Genomic DNA, 23,710 nt, shown 5'->3' with positions numbered 1-23,710 from the left:
GCTCCCAAAGCTGTTCTCTTGGGAGAAATAAGTACATCCCCTGCCTTCGGGCTGCTCCCGAAACAGGCTGTAAGCCTGTACAAAATAGAGGTGCACGCCTGATGCGAGCTGCCCACGCCCTTGGGACCGAGGGGAGAAAACTGTCCGCTGTCCAAGCCAGTTCTGCGGTGCCCGCGGACGGGGCACCACGCGTGGGTCACACCGGGCACAGCAGCACCGAGGGGTCTCGGGGAGGCCGCCTGAGCAGGGAAACATCCCGCAGGGAGGGGCAGCAGGGCAGCGCCCCCGGGCTGGAAACGGAGCTGCTGCCGACTTTATGCAAACTTGTGATCCTGGCAATTAATTTAGCCTTTTAAGCATTGAATTTCCCTGATTCTGTGTTCCTTTCTGGGCATGCATTTTTATGCACCGGGGCTCTGACTGGCAGAGGTGGCCGGTGTCCACATCTCCGTGAACTTGCTGACAGCTGAAGTGCTCAGCATGTTAGCAAGGTGAAGTCAGACTACTGGAACATATGACAACCAAAATAAACCATGTTTTTAGCAATGTTTCCTCTTTATGCCTTCAGCAACCAAATCATTACATGTGGCATGTTGACTGGGAATATTACAAAATAAAACTCATTACTAGTTATAATAGATTTATGAGTTATCCATTGGAACTCTCTTTAAAGTACAATTTTATTCTATAATTTTTAACACTAAGGCAGCCAAATGTTGGAGGTAGCTGACCAAATATATGTAAATTATTCATTGTATGGACTTTTTATAGCAAGAGCAGATGTTTTGCAGTGATCTAGTTGAGCTACGAGCTAGAGAGCCATAGCTCCACTGACGGTACATGGAACTTGGGTGTTTTGCTGCTAACTTTGGTCTTATTACAGCACCTGCATTTGTCCCTAAAATAGCTCATGAGTCAGGTTTTCAAAAAAGCTCAGCATCTTTGCAGGCACTAATGCTTGGGCCATTTTTTCTAAGAGCTCTGCATACTTTGTGTGTATATAGTCTAAAAAGCTTTTCTGGAAAAAAAAATAATCTCATTTTTTTACAGGTGACCAGATGAGAATCCAGATTCCCCTGCCTTTAAATCAAATTATTTTTGAGGGGCTGTACTCAAACACTGTTACTGTGAGTGGGTCTTCCCTGTCTTGCTTGTTGGGGAAGCTGGCTGGCTTCATCAGCTGCTGTCATTTTCACTATAGTTTCTCTAGGATTTCACAATTGCAAAGAGTACATTTGGCTCCTCTGCCTTTCATGAGCCTGTTCTTGGCAGTGCTTGGAAGAATGTTGAAGGCAGGTGTGTGCCTTTCTCCTGGGTGCAACAGGCCATGGGATGATCAGGCTGTCCTGGGGAGGGGATCCAGGCATCCAATCCTTTATCCAGAGACCAAGAGTTTGTGCAGTTATTGGAGATGACCTCCTCTGCTTTTGAGTGTATTTACTCTCAACTTGTCACCGTAGTGAAAAGTTAATAGCACAAAAGTAATAATAAGCAAGAATTCAGTTCAAATGGAAAATATATGCATTTTCTGAAGATTTGTGGGGGTTGAGACAAGCATGACATTAACTTGCATCTACTCAATCTGAGCTAGTTCTGTCAGCACTGCAAAGAGGAGTGTCATAACTTTGCAGCTCAATATCAATTATTTAGCTTCAAATAATTTAAAATATGTAAAAGATGTGCCTATTTCCTGTCCAAAGAAGAAATTTTTTGTATCCAGTATTCAGGATTCAGGTGTGCACAAAACCAGTCAAAAGTATAAGAGAGAAAGGTGAGGCTTTACATTTAATCTTGACTCTGAATCTCCAGTTACATAATTTTGTATTCCTTTATCTAAGATACACTGTAATATCCCTCATACATTTTCATTAATCTTATGCAGAGCATGTGCAACAGCTTGTGATTTTCCTTCATTCTGCCTCTTATTATTTCCCATTAGCATGATTATTCACTGTGTTTATCACCTTTTTGCACCTAGTCTCTCTGCCTTGTGAGTGGGCTGAATCCTCTGTAAGTAGTCCTGTAACCTACAGCAACAGAGGATCTGGCTCCAAGGACATTATTAGGAAAGGTTTGAAATGTCATCTTTAAGACCGATCTTTTGCAGAGGAAGGGTGAGATATAATTATGACTAAGGCTGTCCTCTTTAATTAATAATATAATTCAATAATTGTGACCAGGCTGTCCTTTTATGGTCAAAAAATACCAGTCTGTACCACTGCATGGCTCTGACTTGTTCCCCTGCTGCTTGTCCTGCCTCTAACACCCTGCAGGACCTCTAGAAGGACCTCTAAGCACTATCCCCATTCTCTGTTTCCCAGTTTGGAAAGGAACAGCCTGGAAGGCATTTCAGTCTCTGTTTCCACTGGCAGCTCATCAATTGATCCCAGCTTATCTGTCTGTGCAGCAAGTGTTAAATGTGCACAGTTCTTGTTCTTCCTCACTGTATCATCCATATCTCCCATGGCCAAGTTAGGGCTAATGACAACTTAGTCACTGTAGAACATCCATCTGTGAAAGATTTACTACCAAGAGTGCAACATATTTTAGCTGCAGCTCACTTATGAGGCAGATCAGTGCACGCTCAGAAGAACCTACACGCTCATTAGTTACATATGATAACCTGCACTGCCAGGAAGGCTCAGGTGGCACTTGAGTAGAAAGGGAACTTAGGCAGCAGCCAGGTTGGACAGGCTGTACGTATCAACAGGTGTTCACTGGGCTGGCCAGTTCTGACTCCAGATATGGATTACTGTGGAATGCCCAAGGGCCTTCTCTGTGTTTTATCTAGCAATAAGAAAAAAAAGTAAAACAGTTTGGAAAGCTAGTAAAGGTAGTACTTGAGAAGTAAAATGTACTCACGTATTTAAAGACAAATTTTGAGTTGGTACAGAATCTGGTTTTATCTGTTCACTGCCTGTTTGCAGCAGTGAGGAGCTGGCCCAGAGGCACACATTCTGAGAGATCACAGGAGACATAAGGAGCTTTTAAAAACAATTTTTGATAACTTTTTTCCCTTTCCACTGTTGTGAAGCCAATGTTTCTTTTTAATTTCTCTGGAGAAGAAAAGAAGGTAAGAAATTACCATCTCTGGTAATTCGTAGCATTGCATTTCTAGTCTCCATGGAAACCTATGTGGTGCTCCACAGTTGGATAAGATTTGAATCTGTTGCAGCAGAAATTAGATGGAGGAAAGACTGGATTATGCATCTTGACTGGTAATCAATTAAAAGTGGTTTTGACATTATTTTTACCTTGTGTTGCAATCTTCACTTAAAGTAACAACAGAATAAATTAAAGTAATCAAACTAAGTTAATGTGACCTATCTACACCTGTGCATGTAACTGTCACTCAGTTTGATTTTGATAGGCATTGACATTGACTTGGAAGAATTCTTTATTTTTACTAGGATTATAAGGATTAGTACTATGGAAACTGAACACATAATAACAAACTGTTGTCATATTGACTCTATTAAAAAGCTTTCCAGAGGAGCTGTAACAATTGCCTCGTTGTGATTTATGTAAGCAAAACATTTTGAAAATTAAGAATCTGAATTCCTTATCTTTTGCTGTCTTCATTCTTGTTCTTCCACTGCTAAGGAAGAACTACATCCCCAAACTGGTTTCCTCTGAAAAGATGTGGTAACTTCATCTACCTGCTGCTTCAGGACTTCACTTCTTCACTCCAGGCTTTCTGAGCTTGAACACAAAGGCACATCATCTTACTGGGACAGCAGAAGGTGACACAGAGAAGTAAGATTGAGAGAGAGACCAATCTTTTTTGTGACTACAGTCAACCCATGAAGAGTGAGGGCTCTCAGCCACCTAAAAGTAAGTAAAATATATAATTGTCGCCCCGATTCTTAAGATTTTCTAAAGCCTTCTGAGTTTACATTCTGTTAGAAAACTTTCCCACACAATTTCTATAAACAGTGAATTGTTTTGCATTCCTTCACGGGGGTGGAGAAACTTGATAAACTAGTGGTTTGTCCAATGTCTTTGGAGAGGTGGCCCATTCACTCTCCAATCCACTGTCACCTTTGGAAAAGTATAAAAGTTGGAGTCAGAAAATAAACCTTCTTTACCTTGCAAATAGCAGGTGGCTCGCGTTGTGCTTTCATGTGTCCTATAGCGACATATAATAATGGAAATAATGCAGCCTACTGTCAGCCTGTAAATACTCCTGCATAGACAGCCATGATAAAAAGTTACACAAAGAAATAAATTAATTGGACCATTTTCTAAGCATTTTACATTTAAACAAGGAAGTCACAGGATTGACTACAACTGCACTAACTATGGTGGTGAAATATGATAGTAATTTATGGCATTTACCATAACCAAACCACAAAATGTGAATATTTTGTATGTATTTTTAGGTATTTACTGCATTTGTTTCAGAATCCTGTGGAGAAAATGTATGCTAGTCGAGAGGATATTGGATATGATTTTGGAGATGACTCAAAAGTTGGAAATAAGCCAATTAAGCCTAATCCAAACATCGATGGAGGATGGGCTTGGATGATTGTACTTTCCTCTTTCCTTGTGCACATTCTCATCATGGGTTCCCAAATGGCCCTTGGAATACTCAACATGGAATGGCTTGAAGAGTTTAATCAAAGTCGTGGCTTAACAGCGTGGGTTAGCTCCCTCAGCATGGGAATCACGCTTATTGTAGGTATGTGCCAGCATCACATATTTTGAAACTATATATATTTTTAGAATATGTTTGTCATTCATCCATAAAGTATTTTCCTATGGTTGACCCAAGCTGACTTTTTAAAGTCACCAGGACAAATTTTACAATGTAGGTGGAGAAAGAGAATAAGAGGGAAGATGATAGGGAAGACAGCCCAGAAGACTGCATGAGCAGGAAAGGAAGCCTGTGACTTCCAGGTCTGACTAGATTTAGGGAAACATGATCTGTGAAACTTGGAGTCCTCCCCATGCTCTGTGTGTGAGGAGAAAATGTTGAATTCACACAGTTTATATTTCAGTTTGGCAGCTGAATGAAAATGTATTTTTTTAGTTGTAGTTGAATCAACCCAAAATAGTATCTGGAGGAAATGTTTGTGTATATATGTACATACACACTGTATGACTCCCTAAATGAAGACTGAAAAAGTTATGTTTATATCCGCCTAAATTATTCTACTGAAAACAAGATAAAATGCTTAACTTCTGGTTACTTGTGAAAAAGTCTGACGCTCACACAGCATCAGCATTGGGAACAAGTGTTTCAGCTTATTTCTCTCTTTAAACTGTCCCTTCTTCATGGGGCAGCTTTGATTGTAGGTCTTGCAGGTATTTGTTAAGTATTTTATCACTTGGTTATATTTCTCTTTCCATGATTTTAAGAAATAATATTAGAAATAAACTGAATTGCATGAGTTGTCTGATGTTTTAACATTTTATTTAAAACATTAAGAAACTTAAGGCGAAAAATCATTAGAGCATAAAGAATTAAATAAATAGTTTATAAGTTCTTTCATGTTTTTTAACAGGTCCTTTTATTGGTTTATTCATCAGCATGTGTGGGTGCCGCACGACAGCCATAATTGGAGGGATACTGAATGCCCTGGGTTGGATACTGAGTGCCTATGCCTCAAATGTGCACTACCTCTTCCTCACCTTTGGAGTGACAGCTGGTGAGAGCTGCACTAATGTTTGAAGGTTCTTTAAATTATTTTAGATTCCTTTGAAGCTTATTTGAGTGAGTAAATAAGGAAGGTAGACTGTAAAGTTATTCCAGCTCACTTTCACACTTTTTACAGCATGTTATCTTTTTAGGAAACTTATTTACTCAGTGGATTAGGCCCAGTGACTTCTGTTGTTGTTTAAATTTGCCACGTAGTTCTATCAGTTTCACCTAAATGAATACATTGAGGACATTTTTAATTAGGGAAGTTACTGTAACCCAAATTCTGACAAGTAAAACTTAAAAGATTAATTTAATATCTATCTAGCTAACTCCTCTCCATGTCACAGGAAAGAATAACAAATGTTTTCTCCAGAAGTTGCTCCACATTAATAAAATACTGGATTGTGATAATTCAGCACTGTTTCAAAACCCATTTTAAAGGGTGAAGTGTGTTACAGCTAGTAGGCAGCTAAGCTGTACACAGCTCCTCACTCACTCTCCCACAGTGGGATGGGGAAAGAATCAGAAAGGTAAAAATAAGGTAAAGAGAGTTTGGTAGATAAAGCAAAAGCTGAATGCATAAGTAAAACAAAGATAAGGAATTAATTCACTACTTCCCACGGGCAGGCAGGCACTCAGCTGTTTCCAGTAAAGCAGGGCTTGGTCCTGTGTAACTATTACCTGGGAAGACATTGCCACAACTCCAAGCATCCTCCCTTCCTCCTCCCTTCCTCCTGTTTTATTGCTGAGTACAGCATCTCCTGGTGTGGGATGTCCCTTCAGTCAGCTGGGGTCCCCTGTCCCACTGCATCTCCTCCCAGCTTCTGGTGCTCTGCCACTCACAGTGGGTGAGAAACAGAAAAGGAATTGATGCTGTGTAAGCACTGTTCAGCAACAGCTAAACCATGTCTGTGGTTAGCAGCAGGGATTGGGTCACAAGTCAAAAACACAGCACCAGGTGAGCTGCTAGGAAGCAAATTAACCCTATCCCAGCCTCGCTTAGGATAATGCATGGGGCTGTATTTCATATGCAGTTCCTAATAATGGTTATTCATATTGTATCAACAACCACTTAGAGCAACTAATATTGCTACTATTTTCAAAATTAAAATGACTGAAGTAATGTTTTGTCATTTTAATGAAATTAGATGTCTAGAAAACCTTTTGACATGTGCAACAGCCCAATCAAAATACAAAAATTATGTGGGTTTAGGCATCTTCTTTCAAAACCAACAGATCCTTAGTGCCTGAATGTTCAGTTTCTAGCAATGTTTCTTGTGAAAAAAATCAGTTATATGAAGTAAGTTATGCAGAGAAACCCAGTATTAAGTACTTAAAGCACTACTTCATTTTGTTTGCTGCTCATTTCTGAAAATAGATACTGTTAATAGATATGAAACAAGAAGGTGAAAGTTATCCATGTAAGAAATGCAAAATTTGGGCTTTAATTACTATCTGAACAACACTGAGCAGTTCAAGGGGCTTTGAAACGTTACTCACCCCACAGATAACAGTTGTTTGCAAATGAAGCACTGTCTATGTTGCATTTGCCAGCAGGCAACATTATGGAAAATAGGGACTGTTTGCAATACCAGTAATAGCTTCAGTACTCTGCATTCTCTTAAACTGTCCTTTCATAGAATTTCATAGAAATCTACAGAATTTCTAGACATAAAATTTTATCCAGCTTTTTGGATGGAGAAATACTCAGCTTAGCAAAGATCACTCTGATGACCCTTTATACCACCATACCATAGATTTCAGTAATGTTGTAAATTCCTGAACAAAGAACCCTGATCACAGAAGGTATCCTGCCTTTTTCAGAATTTCTGTTTTCATATATGTTGAATATAATCAAGCAGCCAGGAATCTACAAAGTTCTTCTTCAGCCCCTGCTGCTTTTCTGAAAGAGCACAAAACAATAAATGGCAGAGTTTCAATAGAGAAATTAGGGAGGGGTGAAAACCATATTTTCTGGGGTGGGGAGGAGTGGGGGAGAAAATAAGAGACAAATTTTTATGTGATATGGAGAAGCGAGATGTTGCAGGAGTAACTGTCCAGAAGAAAAGTGTAGAGATGCCTGAGAGGTTCCTCCCAGCTCCACGAGACCTCTGCTCCCTGTGCCCTGCCTCAGGATCTCTCACTGACCCTCAGCCCTGCCCGCTCAGTCCCATCCCCTCAGTCCTGGCCCACCCAGGGAAGTCTCTCCCTGTTCTCATGGCTGCTCCTGGAAAGCTGCTTTTCCATTGCAGTGGCCACCTCAGGGCCTCCGCGCTGTGCTTGTGGGCCTGCTCATGGCTGCTGCCTTCAGTTCATCCCTGCGATCCCAGCCTCATCTTCCACCCGCAGCCCCTCGCAGCCGGCTCCCTGCGAATCCAGGAGCGGGGCAGAGAGGCCTCCCCGAGCCTGTGGCTGGGCGTGGGGAGCAACACTGGTGCAAAATAAAAGCCCAGAAATAAAAGCCCATCCGTGTATTTCCTAGGAAAGAAATGCTTCTAACAAGCAAAATGGGTCAGCTCTGGCCAGGGTCACTGCTGTGATGTTGAAGGGCTTTTTTCATGCTTTTCTAGAATCACGGCTTTCTCTGGCCTAGATGCAGCTAGATCATGCTGCAGCTGCATGCAGCTGTGTTAGCACCTATTTAGGAAAACTTCTAAGTCACAAAACTCTTCTGAATTACAATCACAGTGAATTGGGAAGCATTTTCTTCGTATACCTGTTCCAATCCAAATCCCTCTATGAAGAATTGGCTGTGAGAAAAAATGCCGAACTGTTACCTCTAATGATGTGTTTGCACAGCTCATTGCTTTCTGCTTGAAGTATATGCCATGAGTATACCCAGCCTGGTTTTTAACTACAGTTGAAGAGTTTTCAATAGATTTAGAGATCTGCCGTGTAAGACTGAGCAGCTACTGTGTGGCCCTCCCTGGACTGCCCAAAGAGAACCAACCTGGAAGCCACCTGAGGTCCCACCATGCACGAACCCCATGTGCTGACTCCTCAAATACATGTCACAGTCACAGTGGCTCCACAGTTACAGAACAAGGACAGGGACTCTGTGTGAATCTTCATTGCTGGGAAACTTAGGTGAAAGCAACAAGATGTGCTCACTAAGCAGTTCTGGTCACTGATACCATCAGATGTGGGTATTATAATTGCAGATATTTCAAAATAGGCTGTGTCTATGTTTGTTCCCATAGTAACTGTCACTGATTGGTTGTGGGACATTTATAACTTTTCAGTGTTGTCATGCTGACCTGAGATAAAGGTTTTATATTCTGTGTGTTTAGTTTTTCCACAATAAATATCAGTATTGCATTCTCACTGGAATGAGTAGTGCAGATTTTGGAAAACACTACAAGACAGAAATGAAAGCTAACATCAGAATTGAATATTTATTATTGGTTTTACTACTATACTTACACGAAAGTTAGGAATAAAACTGATTTTTTTCACTGCTTTTTACATTGTTGGCAACAAGCTCAGATTTATTTTATTTTTTTATAGGCATTGGAAGTGGCATGGTTTATCTGCCTGCAGTGGTCATGGTAGGGCAGTATTTTCAGAACAGAAGAGCACTTGCACAAGGGCTCAGTACCACAGGTACGGGGTTTGGAGCTTTCCTGATGACTGCCTTACTGAAGTACCTCTGCACTGAATTTGGGTGGAGGAATGCCATGTTCATCCAGGGGGCCATCTCCCTGAACCTTTGTGTCTGTGGGGCACTTATGAGACCACTGTCTCCCAAAGACCTCCGTGAAAAATACATGGTGAGAAATGAAAGTGAAGAAAATCAGGCAAAAGCTCTGTCCCATTCGACTGAGACTATAAAATCTAATGGAGTCCTTGGTGAAGAACCAGAGAAAAAAGAAGAGGCAGCAAATGAAGTGCTTGGCAGTGTGCAGCACACAGAAATTGGAGGTAAATCTGGAAGTGGAAGGAGTATGTATGGACTGCGCCTCTTTAAGACAGTGAGCCAGCTGACAGTTACAGTCAGGAAGGGCTTTGCACTCTGGTACTCCAGCTACTTTGGAGCTGCATCACTGTTTACCAATAGAGTATTCGTGGCCTTTATCATTTGGGCTTTGTTTGCCTATAGCAGCTTTGTCATTCCCTTTATTCACCTTCCAGAAATAGTCAAGCAGTACAACTTATCTAGGCAGGACAATGTATTTCCTTTGACATCCATTATAGCCATTGTTCATATTTTTGGTAAAGTGATCCTTGGAATCATCTCTGATCTCCCGTGTATCAGCACATGGAATGTCTTCCTCATGGCTAACTTTACCCTGGTCACCTGCATTCTTACTTTGCCACTAATGCAGACATACATTGGCCTGGCTGTGGTTTGTGCTCTAATAGGATTTTCTAGTGGCTATTTTTCTCTAATGCCTGTTGTGACTGAAGATTTAGTTGGAACTAAACACCTTGCAAATGCCTATGGCATCATCATTTGTGCCAATGGAATATCTGCTTTGTTTGGACCACCCTTTGCAGGTAAAAAGTTCAAGTTGCTAACCAACTGATGTTTGTGTAATGACTGTGTGACTTTCTATATTATTAAACTTTCTTATGCTATGAGCATGTGTAGTTAACATAATCACAGCTGCTCCAGAATGGACATAACATCGAGCTTTACATTGTACAGATTTACAGGTCACATCTGCTGGGTTCCAGCTCACTACCCTCACATTGCAAATTACAGTTCTTGGACATATCCCCAAATCTATTACAACCTATCCTTACAATTTTTATGTTTCCTTAAAATAGTTATCATACACTTTTTTTTTTAATGAGAAAGGTGTAACCTATTTTTTTTTGTTTTGTATACTATATGCACTATACATCCTCATTCCTTTACCCACATGAAGAAATGGTAATTAGTTGTCAGGGTAGGCAGCTGTTTGTATCACAGTATTACCCCAAGGACTGTGCTGTGTGTTTGGGTGTCCCCACTCCAAACTACCAGCTGATGTGTTGATTTAACTAACTTTGCTTTGCCTTCCTTCAGCCAGAAGCTGACCTACTTTGGGGACTGCAGTGCTCATAACCTCTACTGCCATCCCCAGCAGAAGGGAGACGTGTATGTCTACTATCCCTAGAGTTACTTAGGTTTAAACAGACATTCATTATAAATTTCCTCATAGAAAGAGGTAGGGGAGTACAGAAGAGCTACGGGTACTGATTGTCAGTACTACATCAGACTCCAGCTCTCTTTTACAGAGTGCTGCTGAGAAGAAAGCTGTGAGAAATCTTGGGAGTCATGGCCTTGTCAGCCAGGGGCAGCTCCAGGCTGAAGGGAAACCAGCAGCAGCATGAGCAGCCCAGGAAAGTGAGAGCCCTTTCTCTCCCCACCACTGGGTGAGCAACATGAGCGAGAAGAAAGCTCACTCAGTGCCCCTTGAAAGCAGCAGTTTTACTCTGCTAAACCTGTCTCTGTATTTGGTCTTTGGTTAGGAAGCAAATTGGATGCAAGTAACTGATGTAAAGAGAGCTTCTGATATTGCATCGCAATGCAGCCAGCAGGGAGTGAGGGAGTTTTGCTCATTTGGGTTCTCAAACCTTCCCAAAGTAATGAATAAGTAATTTTAATGTGCTTTTGCAAAGGAATTGAGGCTGGAATGAGAGTCATTGCAGTATTGAGATTGTATCTCTTGAACAGTCTTCTAGTGGTATGTGGGGCTTGGAGACAGCTATGGGGAATGTGTTTGCTTGCACAAGGCACAGCATTTGAAATACCCAGTACTGGACATTTTACAGAGGCAGTGATAGGGAGGAAGAACTAATTGGTTTGGGATTTAAAGTGTTGATTTTAAAATTAAACCTGTGATATCTTGTTTGAAAAATAGTGTTTTTCCAAAAAGCATCTGTGGATTTGACAGAAATGTTATTAAACAAGTGTGAAGTATTTTTTGTATTTTCTTAAGAAATGTACCTTTTTGGCAAACTTTGTAACAAACATATTCTGTCCTTATTTTCCAGGTTGGATTTATGACATCACACAAAAATATGATTTTTCTTTTTACATAGCTGGATTGCTATACATGGTGGGAATAATTTTTTTACTTATACAACCTTGTATTCAAAAGAAACAGTCAAGAGAAAAATCTACGGAAGAAGCACAAGTATAGAACAAATTCCAGAATTTTTTTACAGAACTTTTTTGGTTTTGTCTTTCTCTTGTGTGACAGTACGGAGATGTTTTTCTTATAGAACCAACCCATTTAGCTGCACTTAAGTGAAAAGCAAATGTGCTCCATAAGGCTTATAAATTATTGAAAATTACCTTTTAAAATTATTTAAGATATTTTACTTTAGAACTACCAAATACAGCGATTAAAAGCACACTGCTAGTATTTCAATATTAGAACAATGCTAAGAACACTTACCTTTTCTTCTCTTTTAATATTTCACCATTAACCATTGGTGAAAATCCACTGACTGCAGTGCAGTTACTCTGATTTACACTAGTCCTATGAGAGAATTTGGTCAGGACATGAATGATTTATAGAAGTCCTTTCTACTATGTATTCACTCTGATGAAAGATTAGTTACTGGGTTTTAGAAAATGATTGTGTTACTTGCCTAGCTAGTCAAGTACTGTAGAAATGCTACTATAATAATTCCATTAGTCCATTAATTCAGTGCACTAAAATTACTATTTCTGTGATGCAGATCTGAAGAAAAGTTCTCGTATATTTCTGAAATGATTCAGTTGGAGTCAATAGGTCCCTCCTAACCCAGTATATTCTGTGATTCTACTTCAATGATTTTTAATTTTATTTTTTTACAGTATCAACTGCATCTAAAGCAGCCATCCTCAATACATAGGTTGCATTTTAATGCTGTAATACTTAATGCACCTGAAGTAAAAAACCCATAAATGAAGAAACAGGAAACATATGGAAACTATCATTGTGACTGGAAAATGTTTCCAGAAACAGTCTGAGTTCTTTCGCCCCTTTACCTAATTAGAGTTAGTGTAGAATTTAATAATTGCCACTGACTCTTTCCATGGGAATGAACTCTACTACAGCACACTAAATTTTATTATAATTTAATTTAATTTAATTGTTCACAAACTCTGTTACATATGAACAGTCATGTTGCTTCTTGTAATGTACACCATGAACTGACTAAGATTCATCATGTTTGAGAAATTTATTTACTAGAAAATTAGATACTGCAGAACATGGAATAGCTAAAGAGCATTTAAAATATTCAAATAAATTTTCTTAACATTAAGGGTCTGGTAACCAGTGCAGAAGGTGATGTATGGTGGTTGAGGGCATATTTTTTTCAGCTTTGAGAGGTGAGTTTGATGCTAATTTTCCTATCAAATAAGAACCACTGTAAGTTTTCATCCTCTTAGCTTTATGAAAGTTCTTTGCATGACAAATCAGGTTCTTAGTTTAATATTTCTATGTGCTGCTGAAATTCCTTAAAAAGCAATTGAAACTATTAAATTATATTGAAGAAGTATTAGGAAGCAGTTCAGTATGCAACAATATCAATATTCTTATCTTCTTTATAGCTGCAAGGCTGGGTAACAAAATGTTCTAAATGTGCATTGGTCTATATTGCAATTCACCAGCTTCTTAGTGTTGCACTTCTACACCTGTTGTCAGGGACATAATTTAAAGTATTCCTTAAAGATCACTGAAATGAGCCAAGTTAAAAAATATAACCTTAAGAAACCCTGAATTACTTTAAGATTTACATCAGTGCAGTCATATAGGGTAGTTATGTATGGCCTTTAAAATTCACGTAAGACAACTGAGGTGGCACTGAACTGCAACACACAGTGTGAACACACAGTAACTTCCTAAAATCAGCTTTTGTTCTTGGAGAAAATGTGCATGCAAATGTTCAGATCAGTTCTTTGTTACAGATTAAATGTCTTCTTGGTGGGAATGCTGCTGATGGCTCATTTGAACAGAGATATCTTTTACTGGTGAAATATATATTGTAGTGATGATTTCCTTCATTTGCCTTCTTTGTTGAAAGATATGTATCCTTCATATATAGATCTTCATTTTGTCTTTTGTCAAAAGCAATGTTATTTGCATATTACAGTAATAAAAAATATGTTGTTCACTTGTGATATCTGCAATAGATCTTTCTATAGAGGCTCTTACAGGGCCATATATTGGGAATAAACTTATATTACCCAAAAATATACTTTCTGTTCATTTATTAAGTTAGTATAGTATTTTATGCACATAGTAAAATTTGTATTTGTTATTATCCTAAAAATAAATAATCGCAAAGAGGAAGGAATATCTATGGCTTATGGCTTCTTTTACCTGAAGATCAACAATCACTGAATGTTTCCAGCATATTGATATATAGTTCTAGAACAAAAAAACCCCAATCTAAATCAGTGAATATTTAAGTATTAAAGTACTGGTTTATAAAGAAACAGAATTATACAAGAATACTGCATTCATAGTTTTTCATCAATTTATAAAATTTAAATTTAGTACTTGGCATGTTAAAATTTTTTAAACTCTTTCTTTACACGCTTCAAATATGATACTATTATATCCAAATACTGAAATCACTGGTTTAATACTTGGTTCCTAAATCTAGTCAATTGTAAATGATGTATTAATCAGCCTCTATAAATGACAATGCCACAGTGTCTGCTATAAGTCATGGAGTACCTGTAGCATAGATACGAAACAGAGAAATCAGAAGAAAGAAATACAAAGTAGCTACAACCTGTTCTATTGCAGTAACTGCTATGATGCTAATTAAAACACAATTTCAGGATGCCCATCCTATTAAACACTGTAATATTTACATGTTGCTCCTGGTAAGACGTATTTTGGTTTTCCTCTTTCAATCCTTGAAAAATCTGTTTTCTGTAATAAAGAAGAAAAATCCATATGTCTGACCTAATAAACAGCCACGCCTTATAACAGTTGCTTCAATGGAACGTGCATCTTTATTCAGTTAATTTTTTGTTCTGAGCACGTTGTTTCTGCCTCCTTTGGAGCTGTGGCAGGTTTGTGTGTGTGAAGGTTCCCAGCCCATATCCTGTGGGGGCTCTTTCATTTCAGGTGTGGCTGTGGCACCAAGCTCTCCACAGGAGCTTCCCAGAGCACATTACTGTCACATAGCTACTTGTAAGAGAAAGCAGAGGCTTAAAATCATCATTTGGCTTACTCACTGCTGATTATTCTACTCCACAAAATGTGTTTAGACAGCACAGAGGCCTTGAATGAAGGTCACTTGCAGTTACAAGCTGCCCACGCATTTTGAAATATGCAGTGATATTTAAAACTCACAGGAGATGAGAAGTTTTGCCCAGGGTTGCCAGTGCAAGATATCACATGTTTTTATGTGAAAAATCTGATAAGCTATTTCTGGTATAATATCCAAGGCCTTTCTGCCACTGTTAAAAAAACAAAGGCAGCTGTAATGCCATGTACTTTCCTGGTGTGTAATTCCTACAGCTGTTCTGAAATCAACCAAGCTGTGTAAGTGATGCCAGAAAACCTGTCAGGATGTAGAAATTGCATCAGAAATACAAATCTGTTTTCAAGGTAAGTAAAAGAGGCTTTGGGGTTTGAACAGAAATGCAATTTTAGAAAACTTTCAGATGTACTGTAAGGATTAATCCTGTTTCACAGGAGATGATTCCTGCTTTCAGAATGACTATAAACAGAATCAGGTGGAAATAATATAAGGCAGTAAAAAAAAAAAAAAAAAAAAAAAAGACGCAAGTTGTTAGATGACAGAACCATCACAAAAAAAATTTAGGAAGATACTCTGTGTCATATGTTATCTACTCATTGTAAATTATACAAGAGCACAGAAACATTAATTTTTCCCACAAATGTTCCACTTTTCTACAGGTCCAGTTGCAGGAGCCTAAGTGCAGCTGTACTCAATGACTCCAGTGCAAGTTGTAGCAGAAATATAAAAGCAAAAATCCTGGTGTAACTTGTGTTACACACTGCAGATGTAGCTGGAACTGCTTCACTCACTGCCTACAGCAAAGCTGTCTCAGAGTACGTGTGGTCCTGGTTGTTCTTATACTGGCATACACAACATCCTAGCACATTCTAGCAGAGCAAAAGCAGGGATTATTGGGCAAAAATGTGTATAAATGCTGAAATGAACATGTATGAGCCTTTTAAAAGTTATCTTTACATTTCTGCTTATTTTCTGCTCTTGCCAATCTGCTTTGCCCATGAAATAAGGACACCATGAAGTTAAAATCAATATTGACTGTTTTTTACTACACCATATTTTTATTTCCAAACACAGTGCTCTATAAAAAAATAAAAGACGAAAAGCAAAACTGATTATCCTGGCAATTCCCATGGCTCTGGGTTACCCCAGACATTCCCAGGCTCTGGACTATTCCAGCCGTTCCCTGGCTCTGGACTATTCCAGCCCTTCCCGGGCTCTGGACTGTCCCAGCCCTTCCCTGGCTCTGGACTGTCCCAACCCTTCCCTGGCTCTGGACCGTCCCGGCCCTTCCCTGGCTCTGGACCGTCCCGGCCATTCCCTGGCTCTGGACTGTCCCAACCCTTCCCTGGCTCTGGACTGTCCCAACCCTTCCCTGGCTCTGGACTGTCCCAACCCTTCCCGGGCTCTGGACTGTCCCAACCCTTCCCGGGCTCTGGACTGTCCCGGCCGTTCCCGGGCTCTGGACTGTCCCGGCCGTTCCCGGGCTCTGGACTGTCCCGGCCCTTCCCTGGCTCTGGACTGTCCCAACCCTTCCCTGGCTCTGGACTGTCCCAACCCTTCCCGGGCTCTGGACTGTCCCGGCCGTTCCCTGGCTCTGGACTGTCCCGGCCGTTCCCGGGCTCTGGACTGTCCCGGCCGTTCCCGGGCTCTGGACTGTCCCGGCCGTTCCCTGGCTCTGGACTATTCCAGCCGTTCCCTGGCTCTGGCCTGTCCCAGCCATTCCCTGGCTCTGGACTGTCCCAGCTATTCCCTGGCTCTGGACTGTCCCGGCCGTTCCCTGGCTCTGGACTGTCCCTGGCTCTGGACTGTCCCGGGCGTTCCCGCGGCTGTCCCGAGGCGCGGTGACAGCGGCCCTGCCCCGGGGCGCCCTCTGGCGGCCGCGGCGCCCCGCAGCGCCCGGAGCGCCTCCGAAGCGGCCGGCGCGGATCCCGGCGCGGATCCCGGCGCGGATCCCGGCGCGGATCCCGGCTCGGATCCCGGCGCGGATCCCGGCGCGGATCCCGGCGCGGATCCCGGCGCGGATCCCGGCGGGGCTGGCGCCGGACGCTGCGCAGAAAGCAGCTCGCTGCCAAAGCATCGGGAAAACACACACAGCGCTCACACGGTGCTGTCCATGTTAGGACTTCTGCTACAGGATGTAAGAATAGCACCTAGTGAACAGTTAAAATCCTCTGAAATACACACTGATAGCGTCTGGATCTCTCGGATAACAGGATTTATGCTCAGAGCTCCAGTAAGAGAAATGCCACGCTTGGGGTAACAATGTAGATAGCTGCTGAGTTCAGCCTACAAGGATGCACCGCAAGAGACGGACACACAGGGCTCCCACGCTCCACTTTCCAGTCCTGAGTGGAGAGACTGTTCTATTTATTCTGTTCAGAAATCCGAATATGCTACTCGATAATCCCACAGAGAGCAGCATTCCAGCAAATGCATAAATTAGTCTGGAAATAAAAACTCATATTATTGGGGCAAATTTTAAATTCCCTAAATATACTCCTGAAATGAGAGAAAGGGAGCATGGCTTTACTTGTTCTGATAAATTACTGCATTATGCCAAAATAATATTTTTATTATTATGCAACTTAATTCTTTCTAGGATTTCTTTAAATTCCAAAATATCTAAGGCTTTGTGTTAAACTAATGAAAAGTTTAATGAAAAGCATCTGTAATGCTTTGGTAGCTACACAACAGGAACAGCAGCACAGCCATGTCCTCTGGAACTGCCAGTCTGACACAGAACTTTTCTTGAAATCTTGTCCCACATAGCCTCAAAATATTACAAATCCTGTGAGCAATCTCATTCTGTTTGGGACATACTCTGCATCAGACATGTCCCACTCTCCATACTGCAAGTTTAATCTGTCTCTCTGAAGTCTTTCAGGGCATATCTAGTTGTCACAGCAGAACCAAGAGAACTAAACCCATTTTTAAATTCCTCATAAGGTCTCACTGTAACTTATATTCACATTAATTTCTCCACCCAGAAAATGATAGGCTTCATTTTAGGCCTCTACAGCACCCTTAGGAATAAGAATAAAGTTATTTTTCTCTTTAAAACATTTCTCTTCCTATTTTCCGTAAACTAAAATATTTTTCTCTCCTACCTGAATTATTGCAACAGCCAATTTTCAGGCTCTGACAAGGATAGAAAATACAATTTAGAGGTATTCAGACCTAGAAAAATAAGCTTCCTACATGATAGCTCTGAATTTCTTAGTTTTCCATCCCAGTTTCCTGACCCTGCATAGACCAGGAATCTGGAATAGCTGACCTCCCAAAGGCCTCTCCAATACATCTCTCTTTTGCACCAACAGATTGCCCCCCATTCTCCTGCAGCTTCCAGGATATCCTTACCCCTCATTCAGCACCCTCAGCTCCAGTTGTCCAATAATGGCAACCTCTGTTATTCACTCTTTAAATTCAACATATATATACTATTTCCTATAATTTCCTGAGGGCTGGGAAGAGCTTCCTAGCAAGCAAGCAAAAGCCACCTCTTTCTTTTCCTGTGTTTCTAACTGTTCCTTGCTGCAAACTCTAAAAAAATATTGAAAAAAAATCTCTTTTCTTTTGCTCATGTCTTTTATCAAAGACATAAAATGTAAGGAATTTTTGTTTGGTGACGAGTTCAATATAAGGGGATCCCAGTTTGTGGGTGAAGTTTCTAGACACTAAATAATACAAATCATAACACAGAGCAAAGGTTTCACATTCCCAATACTTAATCCTGGAAGTAGTGTGCAACACCCAGCCAAGAGTTGCAATGGAATTACCTGGATCACTGTGTTTATTATAAAACAAAAGCTTGCAGGATAAACACAGCCTTTCTAGGATCTGGTTTTTACTGCAGCCATTCATTTTGATTCATTTATTGTCTCAAAAAAAATTACAATCCTTATTTACTTGTTGTCTCAAGTGAGGCAGACAGATTGATGATTATGTTAAACCATGAATCAAAGCCAGCAGGCTGCTCAGCAAAGATAACAATTTCAATTTGAATTTTTTGGGTTTTAAATTATTACCATTTCAGATCTGTGTGCAACTTGAGAAAGTCTGGCAATATCTTCAAACTCCAGAAAGGAAATGATGTGCAGGAGCAATGGGACAGGAAGCCGTTTCAGGAAGTCATAGGTACCTTGGCACACATTGAGGACGTTCCAGAACTCTGGCACCAAACACTACAGCAATCTGAACTGAGAAAAAAAATGAAACCAAATACAAGAGACAACAGATTTGTAAAAGCCTGAAATTTCTTTCCAATAATCTCAAGTTATGCCGGTACAATAAAAAAAAAAAAGACAAGACAAGACAAAACAAAACAAAACAAAAAAATCCAACAGAAAGTCAGCTTTTTTATCCTATGATTTTCTAGAGAAAATATTATTTAACATGAATATTCAGATTAATTTTTGGATCTATTTTTCCACATATATATATATTTTTATGTAAAGACTATGCTATTTACTCAGAGGGAGGTTGTAAAACAACTGAAAAAAGTACTTCAGTCATATGCTTTGGGGAAAATAATGATGGCTCTGACATCACAAGTCCCTGTAGCTCTGCTTCTTATCTTATATAGGTACAGTTAAACCAACATGAAATTGCAGGCAGTTTCCTTCTACAGGGATGTGTCATTTTTTGACTCATTCCTTTGTGATCCAGTACCACAACAAATTGTCCTTCTGTAAGTCTCCTACCTAGTGAGCAACTGCCCATCCCACAGTCAGCCAATTATTTCTGCTTCTGTGTCCAACTTGGAACTTGACCTTTTTAGTTTACCACTGTTTTCTTCAGATCACTTATCTATTTTATCAAATTTCTCTAATAAAATTACTGGTTCACTACAAAATAGAATCCTGAATTCAATTTGCTACACTATTAATGAATAATCAGTGGTACATTTTGAAGCTGCATGTTGTTTTCTAACAAAATGAATGCAGCCATCCAGATTTGTATAAGATTTTTTTCCTTGTTTTTCATGGAAATTGAAACTATACTGACTACAGGCCTACAGCAGTTTTCCTTCCAAGGTGTTTTTTAAAAATTAATTACAAAACTCAGTATTATGTGAATACATTTGAAAGAGCTTTGAAAATGACAAAATTTTACTGTTAAGGTGTTAAGATTTTTTTCTTCTTCTCCCCGCCCCAAATATTCCTGAGGTAAACATGTTGGAGGAAGATATCACCTTATCTTCCTTCATGTCTTTGGGTAGGTGGCCCAATATTCTGCAGCTCTCTTTTCCATGCTGTATCACACTGCAGAAATCAGTTTGCTGTCAGTTCTCCTTTGCTTTTTTGTGTTCCAAGCATCTCAGTTCTATATGGTTGGTAATTTCCCTCAAATTTCTTATGCAAGTACAAAATGATCTACACAGTCAACTAAAAATGGTCGGGCTGATCTAATTCAAGCTGATATGAAAGAATGGTTCAAATCTTCTCATCCTGGGAATGATGAAGATAAGTATTTTCACTGCACCTCTTTTTAATGTTGAATGATTAAGCAGGTTACCACACAAATATTTGACTTTTTCTATATTAGAAATTATTTATTTCTAGAAATAATATTGTGATCTAGTTTGGCTATTCTAAAATATATTGAGTATTTAATTTTTTTCTTAATGTATGTGAAACTAACAATGAACTAACTGTGAAAATCAATTTAATTTTATGTTTTCTATGACACTTTCATTCTGAAAGTGCTGGAGAATATTTGATGACTTGTACTAATTGTTCACTCATCCATAAATATAAGTAGACCTCTCTTTCTTGCTCGACACTACCATCAATTAATTTTCTGTCATTGCAAAACCAAATACAAAACCTTGCTCTATCCTATTGGCTTCATGAAATTATGAAAAGAAACATAATGGTATGTTATTTGCCTGCCCAAAAAGAACAGAAAACATCTTAAAACAAACATGGATGTTTACAGTTGTATATAAATTTAGTAAAATGGTAATGTTAATAGTACGGGCACCTTATGAAAAAATGTTCTCTAAAATTACAATCACATGAAAAGAGATAAAATCACAGGAATGAAACCCAGGAGATAATTACAGGACATACCAACACATAACAGGAAACATTTTAGTGGCAGGAGTGTACCAAATATTTAGCAGCAAACCATGGATATGGTGAGAAGTATTTGTTTGAATTCTCAAATAAATCAGTATGGATAGCAATAATATTTTCCCAGAATATATTCTTCCAGTGTGTATATAGATATATCTGTGAAGAATTAATAGAAAATAGTGTGTGAATACTTAGGAGAAGCAAATCACTTTACAGGAGGTGAGGAGGTGTAAAAACATCTGATTGTGTGGAACAGCAAGAACTAGGGACAAAAATAATATCAGTATGACAATACAACTCAAAAACATTGTAATTTATACTTGTAATACTTCTATTTATGTTAGCATTTTTCTGAAAATAAAACACCCTTATTTTATATTACACTTTTAATGAAAAATAGAGGGAAACTCCCCCCCAATCTTAGAGGTACTTTTAGAAAGAGAAAGAAATGACTACATTTCAGGAAAGAATGGCAACTATGGCTTTCAATACTTCCTGTAGGAAAGGAAACCTCTGAACCACCAAAAAGATTTTTCAAGAAAAAGCAGGCAGCACTTATTTATAACCTACCAAATTATTTGTAACCTACTAAAACCACAGAATACCAGCAGAAAACTGCTTGCTAACAATAATTTAATTATCTAAATCATTGCACCCACATAATGTAAAACAGATGTTTCATTGTGACATCATATTAACATCAAATGCTGCAGGAAAACCTTACATTGCAAGCAATGAGTAAAAACCAAAAAGCTAGGATCCTTCTCACCAGCATATATTCACATCTCAAATCTACTTTTATAAGGTAAATAAAAAGAAGAGGTCAACAAAAAGAGTATAGAAGACTACTTCTTTGAAAGGTCAAATTTATAAAAAATTATGAACAATTTTGCCATGAATTAAAATGTGGTACAACTTTTTTGCTTCAACTAGGAGCAATTAGGAACATCTGCAAAACCCCAACATATTTAAAGACTGTCTGAGCCTGAGCCAAGTTCAACAGGCAGTCCATTTTCTGTTGGTTCAGGACTATTTATTCCCCTCTTAGTCAAAACAAGCAGTAAGAACTGGAATTAAAGATTGGTTTTGTCATGAACTGTGAGTGCTGATTGAAACTTTTTCCATGGCTTGTGTATATATATGCAGTCCCTTGAGCTCAGAATGTGCAGCCTTTCTATCCATGGAACACTAACAGGGCTTGCTACCCAACAGCCTAAGGTGGTGGTATTATTTCTACCAAGTTCACCTGAAACTGATCCATTGCAAAAGTTGTAATAGGGAATCAGAAACACAAATGTGACAAACACAAACCTAAACATAGAAATGCAGGCCACATGAACTCAGCAGGGCTAAAAATCTCTCAGTTGTGCTGTAGGAAGTGTTAGAGTTTAATAAGCAAAGCATAGAGAATGTGTTTGTCTTATCTGAGACTATGGATGAAGATACACTCCAATTTATTCTTGAAAGGAGATAAATAGTTGTACCCTCCTGCTACTCCCTACCTCTTTCCCAAGCTTACCATACTTCTTGGGAAAGCAGATCTCCTCCACCTCAGTGTAAATAATCACAGAATCACCAAGGCTGGATGAGACCTTCAAGATGATCCAGTCCAAGCATCAGCCCAGCACCACCATAATTATCCCTAAATCATTCTCCAAGTGTCACATCCAGACACCTCTTGAACACTTCCAGAGAAAGTGACTCCAGCACCTCTCTGAAGAATTTACTCAAATAAGATGATGATTACATAAGATGATGATTCAGTAAGATCACGTCTACTAAAGTTGTTGATGAGAAAAACAAAACTGCATTTCAACATGATGCTTTTCAAGTTCATAATAAAACCAGGATAATTATGAAGTCACATCTGTAAATAATTTTTTAATGTCTTACTGAATCAGAATAGAAAACCAGTTTATTTTTAAAAAATCAAGATCTCACCAACCCAAGGTGTTTTGTGCTATCAGGTCTTGGGCTGCAAAAGAGACTGCAGGCGCAGTTATGAACTCCATTTCCAGACTAGGCCATAGCTCACCTCACCTATCCCCAGCAGTTGCTGAATTAACATGTCTTTGGCTTAGTATTTTCAGAAGACATTACTCTGTGAACCTTGATCAACCTTATCTTGTGACATGACCACCCCTCAAGTTAATCTGTTACTGGGAACCAAAATTATAAGAAGATGCAGAGCAATAACTACCTGGGACACATAGTTCCATGGACCTTTGGGAAAATGCATCATTATTTCAGATGTTCTCAGTGGCCAGTCTATCTCTGAGGCTAATTTAATGGTGTCCCCACTGCCTTTCTTTTCCTGGCTGTCTGCTCCTGAAGTAATTTTGCACTTGTATAGTCCCAATCACCTGTTGCATTAGCAGTTGATTGTGTCAAATTAGATTGGGAATTCAAATCTGGGTAGCTCACAACATAGCCATAGAAACAAATGTGCTGGTACAGAGCATTATGAGTTATTAGCCATAAGAATGTTGCTTTCTGCCTATATTTGTTTCTAAAATCTCTGTCATCATCTTATAATGAAACTATCAGTGTTGCTGGGCTTTATAATATATTTAGGTTTTCTGTCACATATATATATTTTTTTCCATTATTCATACATTAATTTATATTAATTAATTAATAGGAAAAAGTATGTTAGCCAAAGTTCATTAAATTTATTGTCGATCAATATTGCTAGATTATTCCATTATATGGACAACTGTGAAAGAAAAGAAAGGAAAAAGGTAGATGAAATTAATATTAATAAAGTACCATGAGAAAAATATAT

General features: G+C 39.2%; 2 protein-coding genes across 2 annotated transcripts; one reads left to right on the top strand and one right to left on the bottom strand.

The window, feature by feature from the left end:
* Positions 1-1,719: 1,719 nt before the first annotated feature.
* LOC146766637 (uncharacterized) lies at positions 1,720-18,875 on the bottom strand. Its single transcript, XM_085587720.1, has 3 exons — positions 16,838-18,875; positions 16,706-16,730; positions 1,720-16,648 (listed from the first exon to the last, which is right to left on the bottom strand). Exons 1-3 carry the CDS (start codon positions 16,923-16,925, stop codon positions 15,961-15,963), a joined length of 801 nt encoding a protein of 266 aa, XP_085443846.1. The 5' UTR covers positions 16,926-18,875; the 3' UTR covers positions 1,720-15,960.
* On the top strand, positions 4,420-13,924 carry SLC16A14 (solute carrier family 16 member 14). The gene is made up of 4 exons (XM_021536965.4): positions 4,420-4,681; positions 5,508-5,651; positions 9,152-10,141; positions 11,627-13,924. Exons 1-4 carry the CDS (start codon positions 4,420-4,422, stop codon positions 11,773-11,775), a joined length of 1,545 nt encoding a protein of 514 aa, XP_021392640.2. The 3' UTR covers positions 11,776-13,924.
* Positions 18,876-23,710: the final 4,835 nt, after the last annotated feature.

Source organism: Lonchura striata, chromosome 9, assembly GCF_050655825.1.
Source record: "Lonchura striata isolate lonStrDom1 chromosome 9, ASM5065582v1, whole genome shotgun sequence".
Classification (NCBI taxonomy): Eukaryota; Metazoa; Chordata; class Aves; order Passeriformes; family Estrildidae; genus Lonchura; species Lonchura striata.
The sequence above is the reverse complement of the archived record's forward strand: the minus strand, read 5'-3'. Positions and strand labels throughout refer to the sequence as shown.